General features: G+C 38.9%; 1 protein-coding gene across 17 annotated transcripts in view; it reads right to left on the minus strand.

The window, feature by feature from the left end:
• Positions 1-13,641, minus strand: part of EPB41 (erythrocyte membrane protein band 4.1) — a 176,221-nt gene that overhangs the window by 74,989 nt on the left and 87,591 nt on the right. For all 17 annotated transcript variants that reach the window (XM_073666147.1, XM_073666146.1, XM_073666110.1 and 14 more), the window contains exon 5: positions 11,829-11,871. In XM_073666147.1, the coding sequence (XP_073522248.1) occupies positions 11,829-11,871 (43 nt within the window). The remainder of the gene's footprint in view (positions 1-11,828; positions 11,872-13,641) is intronic.

The raw sequence follows: 13,641 nt of genomic DNA on the forward strand, positions 1-13,641 counted from the left end.
GGTGCGGTGGGAATCAGGGTAATGGTGCTTGGGGTTGATGTCAGCTGCGTAGTGTCCAAAAACACAGCTTGGATCAAGCCCTGATCCTAGTAATGGAGAGGCATCTATCAGACACCCCCACTGCTAACCCAGAAAGAAAAACAAACATAAAAATACTTTATTGAAATAAACCTTGTCCGACAATCCCTGTCTGTCTATATCTATTATCTATCTCTATAGCATTCACTGAGGTCTAAAAACAAAATAGAAAACATGCAGCAAACCCACAATCATTTTTATAGTGGTTTTAACTGCCTAAAAGTATATATTGTGTTAAGCTTCCTGCTTAAACTTTAGGGTACATGTGCACACACACAGTCCAATAATTCTTACTTAGATTCTCACAGGAATCTGGATGACAAATTATTAATCTAGTTTTGATAAATTAACTCTCTATGCATACTGAAACTGTTGTATACATGCCATGGTATTAACAAGTGAATAGCATTTTTTATCATATTTTTTATATATTTTTATCTATTCACTATCATTTGTGCATTACCCAAATCAAATCTGCCATGCTTGAATACCCTGAGAACACTGAAGAAAAGCCATACTAGTTTTCTTTAAATGACATATGAAAGGCCACTAGGTGTCAGTATAATCTTCCTGCAGACTTGCCTATCAAAATATGAGGGTAAAAATCCATATTCAGGTGATCAACTGTCCAAACGATAACGTATATTACCAAAAAGGTGGTTGGAAGAAACCAAAGTAGGAAATGTTGAACAGCAATTGCCAAAGAAAAACATGTGAAGTAATGGCCAATATTTCTATTTAGGGCAATAACAAAAGAAATTCATAAAATTCAAGCGTCAGTAGCAATGCAAGCAGGAATTAACTATTCCAGGAGATCTCTTCTACAGGAGCTGTGATTGACTGCAGTCACTAAAGCTACACATCACAATCTGCAGCCAACTTTATCTCCGGAGGCTTGTTTTTTTACTGAATGGCAATAACTGCAAAGGAAAAAAAAGACCCAAAGCAAAGATTCCACACGTTCTTAAAAAAAGGAATATATGAATGAATACAGTAGCTCTTCAATATTACATGCAATTCCGAGGAAACTTTGAGATGCATTACATGCCAATTCAGACCACATATATAATCACCTTGAGCTTTGTCCACAATGTGGAGGAAAATCACACCAAACTTACTCTGGTGACACCCTTATTTGAAAGTACACCCTATTTAAGTCTGTACAAGCAGTTGTATCTCTAGCTTGTTCCTAATGAAAAAGTCGGATGACTTCGAAACGCGTTGATAATAAAATGCATCGCTACCAATCCGCTCTCCCGCAATCTTCCTTTGGATTTTTATTATCAGCAGAGGAGAAGATCCACTTATTCCATCTTGGCATGTAAATCATGAGAGCAAACTGTCAGTCATTACATGTTTCACAATGGTAACGCACCCTTTAATTTAAAACAAGCTCTGGAGGCAGACTCTCCGGGAGATCTATGTCTCGCCCATAGATCTTCACATTTACATATAATAAAAAAGTGGATTTCTCTGTAAGATATCAGATTGTAGATATCAAGGTACTATTATATTCAACTTTCTATGATGTACATACCTACAGAGACAGCTTAGGAAGGTTGATCCTACTGACAGATTCACTTGAAGGGCTTAAACATTCTGGACTGCTTAGAAATGCCGTGGTACCTAAATACACCCAACCACAGCTCAAGAAGACCACTTCTGGCCAGACTTCTCCGTGTAAAACCATACTGTCGACTTGGAAACAAGACCAAGTGTCTCAACTATGCACAAAAACAATGGAAGGAGGTGAGAAAAAAAAGTGGCCTGATGAGTCAACTGTTGAAATATTTGGATGTAACATAAGACAGCTTGTTCACCAAAAGACTGAAGAGTAGAACAATGAGGGCATGCAGACAACAGAAGCATGTTGGAGGTTTATTGCGAGTTTATTGCTGCATTTCAGCAAATTAAGTCAGGGATTTGGTCAGGATTAATGACGTCCTCAATGAAAGGAAATACAGGCAGAAACTTATATATCATGCAAAACCATCAGTGAGGCATATGATTGGCTCCAATTTTATTCTGCAGCAAGACAACGACCCAAAACAAAAGGGAATCTGTCAGTAGGATCAACCCTCCTAAGCCATTTATATGGGCATGTAGGACATAGGAAGCTGAATAAAACGATACCTTGATATAAGTGGTCCGGTGTCTTTTTCCAGTGAAATACACATTTTTATTAATATGTAAATTAGTTGCGATCTATGTGCAGGACACTGATCTGAATGAGAATCTGCCTCCAGAGATGATTCTAAATGAAAGGGGGCGTTACCAATGTGAGACATGTAATGACTGACAGTCTGCTCTTCTGATCCACATGACTCACACCAGCAATGCCCCCTTTCATTTATCCCTATCCCACGCGATCAGCACACCCGCACACCGGATCGTAGTCATGACAACCTATGGGTCTGTAGGCTACAGTGGCCCGTTTAGACCATGCTAGGAGCACGGTCTGATAGGCGTCCATTAGTGTAACACTGACAGGTACAATAGCAGTGCTGGTGCATTCCAATGCATTATACCAGTGATCAGTGTCCAGAACGGCCCAACCTACAAACTAGTTAACCCCTTCAGTGAACACAGTTAAAATAAATAAAAAAACTAGGCTTTCAGTATACTACCGAACAAAACACGATTAAAAAGTCGTATAGAAATAAAAATTGCACTGCTGAGAAAGTCATCTGGTCCCGCAAAAAACAAGCTACCATGCAGCTCCATCAGTGAAAATAAAAGTTATAGCTCTCAGAATATAGTGATGCAAGAACAATTATTTGTTTTCTATAAAAACGTTTGTGTTAAAGTGGCAAAACATAAAACAATTAAAAAAATGTGGTATCGCTGTAATTGTACTGATCCAAAGAATAAAGCCGCCTTATCACTTTTAGCAAACAGCGAACAGCATAAAAAATATATATTACTGAATTGCTGTTTTTTTGTTTGTTCTGTCTCCCAAAACTCAGAATAGAGAGCAATCACAAAATGTTATATGCCTGAAAATGGTACCAATAAAAAAGTAAACTTGTCCTGCAAAATTATTAATCCTTAATTAATTATTAGCCTTAATCTCTGAAACATGAGATTCAGACGGAAAGCCTGGCGGAAGATTCCCTATAATGAGGCAGATGGAGGCACTGGATGCTGTCTGACCTATGATCGAGCCGTGTCTGTCTTTTTAAGCATGCAAAAATGTACAGTAAATATTCTACGCAAAACGTTCAAATTTGCATGGAAGGACACTAAGCTTAAATATCTTGGTATCTTTATAACTGAGTCATATGACTCCTTATATAAACATAACTTTCCAGACTTTTTTCAAGAAATCAAGCTGTTACTCTCTACATGGTCAAAGCTTCCCCTCTCAATTTTGGGGAGAGCAGCTGCTGTAAAAATTACAATTTTGCCCAAATTTCTTTATATGTTGGAAACCCTACCTATACCATTTCTAGTTTTAAAGAAATTTCAAGCTGATCTTCTCTATTTCTTCTGGGGAAGGGGCAGACGCTATCGCATTGCAAAAACGGTCCTCTTCTCCCCAAGATCACAGGGAGGTCTTGCTTTTCCAGACATATGGCATTACTATTTGGCGGTTCATGTTCGTAGAATCCCAGCTTGGGCCTCACTGCGAGCCTATACTAAGTGGTCTGAAATTGAAAAACTTTGGATAGCCACTATACATCCCAATTCAATATTATGGTCAACTGCACGAATTATAAACCCTACAACACCCTTGCTAGCACCTAGTTTGTGCAAAACATCTGGAAAATAAGTAGTAAGGTTTTTCCCCTGATATCACCCAGATCTCCCATGATTCCCTTCCTCTTTACACCTCTGATACAAGAGAGTTTCACAACAAATGTGATAAAACCATGGTTCCAAGCTTATTTATTCTACTATGCAGATATAGTGCACAAAGGGTCTGATTACAAAAATATATAGTCTTCTGCCTTCTCGCTCCTCGGATACACCTGTTAGACATACTTATATGGACAGATGGGAGACATATTTGGGCAGGGAATTGTCTATCACTCTCTGGCAGATTATTTGGTCTAGGGAGGCTAAATCGTCTCTATGTGTAACACAAATGGAAAACCAATATAAAATATTAATGCATTGGAACCATACACCAGAGGTCCTGCATAAGTTTTCCCCTCTGTATCTGATCGTTGTTGGAGGTGCGGAGGGGCAGAAGGCTCATTAACACACATGTTTTGAGATTGCCACCAAGAGGTGTATTTTCCAAAATGGGGTCACTTGTGGGGGTTTCTGCTGTTTTAGCATGTCAGGGGATCTTCAAATGTGACATGGCATCCACAATCTATTCCAGCCAAAATTGCGCTCCAAAATTTAATAGGCACGCCTTCCCTTCCGACCCTGTTGTGCACCCAAATAGTAGCCTTCCACTACATATGGGGGTATTTTTGTACTCCGGAGAAAATCACACAAGAGATTTTGGGGTCCATTTTCTCCTGTTACCCTTGTGAAAAGGGAAAATTTGTGGCTAAAGCAAAAATTTTTGGGGATAAGTGTGATTTTATATTTTCATGGCTCAATGTTCTAAAATTCTGTGAAGCACTTGCAGGTTCAAGTTGCTCAACACACCTCTAGATAAGTTCCCTAAGGGGTCTAGTTTCCAAAAAGGGGTCAATTGTGGTGGGTTTCCACTGTTTAGGCACCTCAAGCGCATTGCAAAAGCAACATTGTGCCTGCTATTCTAGACAATTTTGCACTCCAAAAGTTAAATGGTGCGTCTTCCCTTCTGAACATGATGCCGATGTGAAGTAGACATGTTGTAAATGTTATTTATTAACTATTTTGTGTGGTATAACGGCATAAAAATTGAAAGTTTAAAAATAGCAAAATTTTCAAATTGGAAAATTTTCCATATTTTCATACACAAACGCAAATCATATTGACCTAAATTTACCACTAATATGAAGTAGAGCATTGTCATGAAAAACAAAAATTCAATCACTGCTCTGTTGAAGTGTAATAACCTCAAAGTAACACTGGTCAGAATTGAAAAAAGGCTTGGGGGTGGAGGGTGGGGTGAAAGAGTTAATGGCAGTTGAGACTATATTTTTGTTTAACCCCTTTGCAATCTTGCGATTTTCTGTTTAAATTTTTTGCTCCCCTTCTTCCCAGAGCCATAACTTTTTTATTTTTCAGTCAAAATGGCCATGTGAGGGCTTGTTTTTTTGCAGGACGAGTTGTACTTTTGAACACAATTTACTTTTCCGTATAGTATACGGGAAAAAAAAATCAAAGTGCTGTGAAATTGCAAAAAAAAGTGCAATTCCACAATTTGTTTTCTTTTATTTAACATGTTCACTAATTGCTAAAACTGACCTGCCATTATGATTCTCCAGGTCATAAGGAGTTTGTAGACACCAAACATGTATAGGTTCTTTTTTATTTAAGAGGTGAAAAAAAAATCCAAAATTTGTAAGAAAAAAAATAGTGCCATTTTCCAAGACCTGTAGCGTCTCCATTTTTGGGGATCTGGGAGCTGGGTGAGGGCTTATTTTTTGCGCACTGATGTTTTTATTGCAATGAAATCCTCTAGGTCTTGATTAATGGTGTCCATTACACTTAAGTCACAATGCAGCCACTTTCAGTTACAAAATCGGAGAACATCCGTACAATTTTGTTGCACCAGTTTACAATTAAAAAAAAAACAAAAAAAACAAAACACACACACACACTAAAAACTTAAGAGTTTAGCCAAGTTCTTGCAGTCTACACATAAAATAATTACTTGTTTGTACAACAGGATAATTGCATATTGCACTCACTAAAGCCTCCGTCACACTAAGCGAGATCGCTGCTGAGTCACAAGTTTTGTGACGCAACAGCGACCTCAGAAGCGATCTGTAGGCGTGCATCGCTATACAGATCGTTACGGGTCACCGTATCATTGCTGTGTCGTTGGGAAGATTGACTGTTTGACATCTCACCAGCGACCACATAGCGACGCAGCAACGATCCCTGACAGGTCGTATCGTTGTCTGGATCGCTGTAGAGTCACTTAGTGTGACGGGGCCTTAAAGGAGAAGTGGAAACTTAAGACACTAGGCAAAAGCAAATGATGCATGAGGCCAAATATAAGCTTTGTGTGCCTCTGCGTTCTGCCACATTTCATGTAGAAGCTGTGGCGGCTTTGATGGCAGGAGCTTCATGAGCTTTCTAGGCAAAACCACATTAATGTGCTTTTGCAATAATTCAGTTTTTCCTGTATGATTACAGTGTGGCTTTGAGCATTAAGCTACAAACATGGCCTAGGAATGTGATCAGTACAGAGATCAAAGAACTTGAGTCTGATTTGGTGTCGGCTGAACCGTTATGCACCATCTATGTGCAGTATTTTAACAAATAATTGTAAGTTCCAATACCATTGTGAAATACAACAACTATAAATATAGAATTTTAATCACATGATTTAAAACAACAACAACAAAAAAAAACGGACATGAGAATAACAATATATCACTGGCAGAAAAGGGGGCATAGACAAAGGGAAAGGAGGCCAGCTTATGGTGCAAACTCATCTTGAAACAACACAACACGGACGACTGATCAGCTAAAGAGGCTTAAATCTAGAGGCCGTTGAGCCATCTGGAAAGGGATCAGTGCTGTCCGCTCCCTCCAAGCTAACCATTTCCACTGAGATCTGTGCCAAAGGTTTAAGCAACCCCTCCCATCCCATCATCACTAAGCTGCATCATGCTGATTACAAAGCCGAAAAATGAGAGCACAACTACTAAACTAAAACTAGTTTTATTACTGATATGTGGGCATGAGGACTTTACCCTGGCCATGACAATCTAGTTAAAAGGCTGATTTCATACATATGTGTCTCTCTTTAACATTTCTCTAAAGCTTGACAGAATTTCAATTTATGGTGAGGATGTGGATGGCTATTTGTCACCCATAGGATCCGAAAGAAAAAAACAACAAAAAAAAAACAAAACACAAGTTTAACATGTTTTTACTCCTGTATAGCATGAGGCTTGGCAACAAATTGTATAAGGCAAGATGGTTTAAGAGAACGCACATCTGTGTAATGCTGCAGTTTTGATAAAATAAGGAGCTCTGCATAACCCCGTCCACAGAACGGAGTGACAGCTTTATGCACGGAGTGACACATCATGCTGCCCTCAGAGTAGGTGATAAAACCTGGTGACAAATTTGCTTTAATTGGGCCTACAACGTTGGTGTTCACATTAGCGATGGAGAGTATTGATAGTGAAGCATTGTCTAGGAGAGCCTACAAAATACGCAGCGCACATGGAGCAGTAGGACATATTTGACATCTGCACTGTTTCAATTTATCCTGAAAATTTTTACCATCAGTTGCACCCATTGCAAAGCAAAAAGGAAAATCTGTGGCAAGTCTACAGCATTTCTGATACCAAACCTGTACCATTTAGTATGGAAATTCCACAGCAGAGTTTTCTTGTGTGGCCATATCCACAGGCTACATAAGCAGTAGACTATGTAAAATAGCATGTGGAAAATCCGCTGTGGATTAGAGTAGCAGCAAAGTAAATGAGATGTAACTGTGTACATCCATGGTTAGAGAGCAAGGACAACCTATGGACTGCCATTGTGTGTCAGATGTTCTGTGCTGCCATTTTTAGAGGTGGTATATCATTCCCCGTGACACTATTAAAATGCTTGAGGCTTGTTTAGGCCTCAGATATACGGACAGTGATTCTCCTATTGGAAAAACAAAACTACCTTGTCATGCTTAGAAGGGACTGAGACTTGGCTAAAACTGACAAGAATGGTGTTCCAGCTTTGCGGACAAAAGGGCGTCTTGGAGAGAGCAGTCAAGTAAGCGTTGGCTGTAGACCCAGCCCATGCTGTATGAGCATAGAGCCAGCGATGGATGTTGTGTGACACAATTACATCAGTTTTAAAAAAAAAAGCGGGGGTTTAATTCGGACAGGGCGCATTTTTTTATTTTCATTTTTTTCCTAGTCCCACTAGAAGACTTTGAGACGTGAGCTCTTGATCACGTTTATAATGATATATGGTGATTCACAAAGTGAAAGTCTTTAGTGCTCCTGTAACGCAGTAGACATAGCTGTAAAAGACAAAATAAGTCTGGGATTAAAGGTCTGAACTGACCATGGGTCTCTGGAAAACAGTGTCCACATGATAGTAAGAACATTGCACTCCATATTACTGTAACAAGACCCCAATTACCTGAAGAGTATGCCCAGCAATTGTTCTTCCTTCCTATTGGAGACACGGTTTACATCAAGATATATATATATATTTTTGCTTAACTAAAGACTTGCTGGATAGTTCTCGCTGGATCAGATCTGGAGAATGTTTGTTGGCTTATTAAATCGGTTAAAGAGGTGTTTTTTTTTTGTTTGTTTTTTTTTTCATTCTCTTGAATTAACCTCTTTGTCTCCACAGCCAATATGGTTTTCAGTTCATTTTTTCATCTGCCTCCTAAGAAAGGTGAATTTATTTTCCAATCAATAAAGCTGTATGAGGGCTTTTATATATTTTTATTTGCAGGTTGAGTTGTAGTTTTGAATGACACCATCACTTAATCAGGGCTGTGGAGTCGGAAAGCCAAACCTCCGACTCCTCAATTTCCATGACTCCGACTCCGACTCCCTCATACATGGCTCATGTTTAAGTGATAAATTTACTGTAGAACAGATTCATCTCAGCTAAAAGTCTAGACCCTTAGATCAGGAATAGGACAGACATTTATAGGACATTTCATAACTTTCCCAAATTCTTATGAAAAAATATTCCCCACAAACTGTAATGAACTACTGTAGCCAATTTATTATATATTTTAGGAGTTGGAGTCGGTCCATTTTATACCGACTCCACCAAAATGGGCTCCGACTCCCATAGGCCTGACTTTTACCATACAATGTACTGAAAAATGGTAATAAATTCCAAATGTGATTAAATGGAGAAAAAAAAAAAAAAAGAAATTGACAAAACACATTTCTGTGTTTTTATTTTTTGGGTTAATTTTATATCTTGATAGATTGAATTTTTACCAATGCTGTGATACCAAATATATATTTTTATTTTTAGTCAGGGAAAAGGGTTTGATTAAAGTTTTTTTTTACTTTTTAAAACTTAGTTTACTTTATCTTTTAGTCCCCATAGGGAAAATCATGGCATGCGCTACATAATCGTTCCAACACTGCAGTGACGGAGGCATTCAACAGGTCTCCGGCTGCCATGGTAATCCATCGATGCCCCGGTATCGCGTCGTGAGTGGCCGATGTGCTCGAGCACCAGCGAGCGTTCCAATTAAACACAATTGTCTGAGACTGACAGCAGCATTTAAACTGTTAACAGCAATCAGAGCTCCACTTCAGAAGCTGCTTTTAGACACATATGACGGCCATAGCCAACATATAACATGTGTGGATGGAGCTTGGCTCCTGAGCCCCCTCCACACATGGGCACCCCTGCTATGATGCACAGTTACATTAATTTGTCTTAAAGGGTTAAACTGTATGTTTTTTAGCTGGGGCAGATAGTGGGCCCTCTAAACATTTCAAGATCCACTGTTCACATTCACTTTTCTTAAATAGGTGCTGGTTTAAATCATATGATCATCAAGGTTTGGTAAGGTGTGTGATGACATTGGATGCAGACTCCTAGTTATAGGAAATATTTCAACAGACAATTACCCGCCACTTGACCCATTTATTTTTGTTACAGACAGGCATTGTGGATAAGGCTTAGCAATTTATTAACAAGCTTTACAAAACAAACTTCAGGCTGACAGTCGCACATCACTTTCCCCTAACAAAAAATAATCAATGGGTCTAGTCAAGTCCAAGAAAGAGTAAACAGGAATATTGACTTGTGAGTACCCACTACCCACGCTGAATGAATAACATACCCTTTGTGTAATATAATGCCATTCACAAAAAAAAAAGTTCATCCAACAGCTGTTTGATGTCTTGTGACATTTTTCGCCGTGGTTTCATGTGAGTTTATATTTTTTTAACAATTATTATATGTCGTTTTGTATTAATGTGACAAAGGTGTCAGTTTGATGCCAAGGTGCATTGCCCACTAAAAAAAGAAAATTAGTTCACTATATTGCGGGTTCTCATTTATTCTGCAACCGCTATTCTATAAAATCGGTAGTTTTTTCCTAATTTCTATGAATAAAATATTATATATAATATATATTATGGTTTGTTTCCAACACCTTCACTACATCCGTCGTGCATGTGTGATGCAAGTGAGAAGGCAGGAGTATGAAGCAGGCGCTCAGGGTGAGCTAACCCCATAACCTGCAAGTAATGGCTGTGTGTTAAAGCGAAGCGCTGCCAGCGATGGTTAACCTGTTAAATGCCACTGTCAAACTGACTGCGTCATTAACAGCACGCAAGCATGGGGACGAGTCTGATGTGATCGTGGGTCGCCGTGACAGCAGGGAGGTCTATTGAAGACCTCTGTACTCGTTATTACCGAGCTCCCTTGAAACCCACCTCAAGGCCAGGATTCAAGAGAGATGGTGATTTTTGCTATATAAAAGCAATGCTATGGCTTAGCTGCACATAGCACAAATCGATGAGGCTTCAAGCCTAACAAAAACAGTGATAAGTATAATATATATATATATATATATATATATATATATATATATATATATATATATATATATATATATATATAAAACAGACAAAAGTTCAAAGTTTTTAAAATAAAAATGTCAAAAAGATACACGTGTGGTATCATCATGTTCAGAAAAGTCGGATCAAAGTATAAAAATTAGTCCTATATAGGTAAGCCATGAAAAAAATAAAAAAAATATCAAGAACAACAAAATTCAGTTGTTTTTATTGAATCTTGCAATACCACAAAACAGGGCTGTGGAGTCGGTAAGCCAAACCTCCGACTCCGACTCCTCAATTTCCACGACTCCGACTCCCTCATACATGGCTCATGTTTAAGTGATAAATTTACTGTAGCACAGATTCATCTCCGCTAAAAGTCTAGACCCTTAGATCAGGAATAGGACAGACATTTATAGGACATTTCATAACTTTCCCAAATTCTTATGAAAAACATATTCCCCACAAACAGCATTGAACTATTGTACCCAATTTATTATATATTTTAGGAGTCGGAGTTGGTCCATTTTATACCGACACCGACTCCACAGCCCTGCCACAAAATATGTTCTAACAAGCAATCAAAAAGACATATCTATCCCAAAATGGTGTCAATAAAACGTAGACTAGCCCTGCAAAAAATAAGCCACCACACAGCTTCAAAAATGAAAACATTACAGGTCATTACGGGCGACAACACTCAAAACCCTTATTTGAGTACATTATGTGGTACAATGAACGATGTCAATGAAAAGTACAACTCACATTGTAAAATACAAGCCCTCACATGTCTATGAGAGCAGAAAAAAAGTTAGGCTTTGGGAAGGTGAGGAAAAAGCGGAAACAAAAATTGGCTGCATTGTGAAGGGGTTAATAAGATGAGAAATTGATGTCTCATGTTTCTTTTAATTCCAAGTTGTACCATGTGAACCAGACCGAATCGGCAAACCATACAAACTTCTATCAGAAGGTGCAATGGCGTGAAACCAATTCAAGGTAATTAATAATGCTGCAGCGTTAACCAACATCAATTACTTGAATCAATATACAAAAGCTTGGTGTTAGTTCTATGATCTCAAACCAGCCATTAACAAGAGGACCTCAACCACACAAGAGTATACTGACCATGCACTTGTTTCCTGATGTCCTTCAGTGGATCTATCCATATCTGAAAAGGAACAGATTATTAGTGGGTTTTATTTATTCATATTATTTCTATTTATTAATGTAAATCAAACAATTTCTTTAGGCATAACATGGTAACAAATGATGAGAAACACACCAGCCCACATATTGAGATTCACGGAAAGGCGGTGTGGAGGACATACAACTCACACCCCATATCCGTGTTGCCAACTCAAACAAAGTATATATATAAACAAGAGGAGAAACGAGTATATTGGCATGAAAAAACTTTATTAATAATTCTTATAAAACTCCATATATAAATGACAGAGTATGTAATGTAAAGTGCAGACATACAGATCAAAAACCCCACTTTATCTTTAGCCCAAGAGAAGGTAATATAAATGTATTAAAAAAATACATAAATGGCCTGAAACATACAAATGGTACACACAAATCCTCCTAGAATAGAAGGAATGCAATAAATACTAAGTGTAAAAGAGAAAACAATAAGGGCAAAAAAGAAGAAAGAAAAAACAGGGCAGGAAGAGGTGGTATATATGGACATATCAGTGTGATATAAAGTATATGGGGATCCCATCTATCCCAGTCCTGTTATATCAGTCAGCTGCCATAGTGCATATCATTGACAGGACAATGGTGACTCACCACAGGATAATGTCACATGTAGAAAGGGGACCACAGGAGGGCAGGTGTCTGTCGTGGAGGACAGCCTTGACGTGCGTTTCGCGGGTGCTTTTTCAAGAGGCCCCATATACTTTGTTAGAACCAAGCACAGCATTGTGCAGGGGTCTAGGAGCCTCTTACACGCAGAAGCAAAAATGAAGACAAACCCCCTTAGAAAGTGTTGACAAAGCTTCATAATATTTCATGATGGACAAATAATTAAAATAAAAGTTGAAAGGTTACTTTAAGTCCTGTCTGAAGATCTGAGCAGGTATATACTGCTGCTTATTTTGCGGTGTTTTTTTTCTTGAATCTGGGGGGAATTTTAATTCTTCTTATTGTGGCTTTGCTTTTTGTATTTAGCATAGGTACTCGTAAGTATGAGGACCCTTGACCCGGGTTACGAGCGTGCTTATTTTGGCCAAAATATCGACTAATACCTCGTATATTATAAATATGAATTTTTGCACTTTTTTTCCATGGTGCAGCCAAGCCCATTAGTGCTGGCATTGTAAACTGGGGTGTCTGCTCCCATGGGGTGCGCTTGGATAGTACCGGGCAGCCCACCTAATCTAATATTATGGGCGTAAATAGTCACTGTCACTTCCCGGCAGCTGCGCAATAGAACCCTGCAGCACAGTGCACAGGCAGACGGGGCCGGGATGAAGCAAAGCGCGCTCTATGTGAGCTCTATGTGAACGGCGCTTTGCGCATGCCCCAGAAGTCAGGGAGGACAGTGCACGTCACAGGGGAATGGGGGGAGGGGGATATGATAATTAAGCATATAGGCGGGGATTTGGGGGAATAATAAGCACATAGGTGGGGATTGCTTGGCATCCCCCGGACGCCAAGCCTGTACAAAATAGAATTGATTAAAGCGCTTTTCTCTGCAATCAGACGTCTACCATGGGCCATACAGGTATGTATAGATTTACTTTTCTATACCCTGTATGGCCACAGTAGAGGTCTGATAACTCCAAAGTGGTGACAGATTCCCTTTAAAGGGTTTATGGTTCTCAAACGGAGTGTGGAATACAATAGGGACAGAAACCCAGATTCCAGCGCTGTATCACTTACTTAGCTTCTTGTCATTTTGAGACAAAACAAAAACACACTTATCTGCTGT

Source organism: Phyllobates terribilis, unplaced genomic scaffold (assembly GCF_046119375.1).
Source record: "Phyllobates terribilis strain yellow unplaced genomic scaffold, ASM4611937v1 Scaffold_2__4_contigs__length_985480577, whole genome shotgun sequence".
Taxonomy (NCBI): domain Eukaryota; kingdom Metazoa; phylum Chordata; class Amphibia; order Anura; family Dendrobatidae; genus Phyllobates; species Phyllobates terribilis.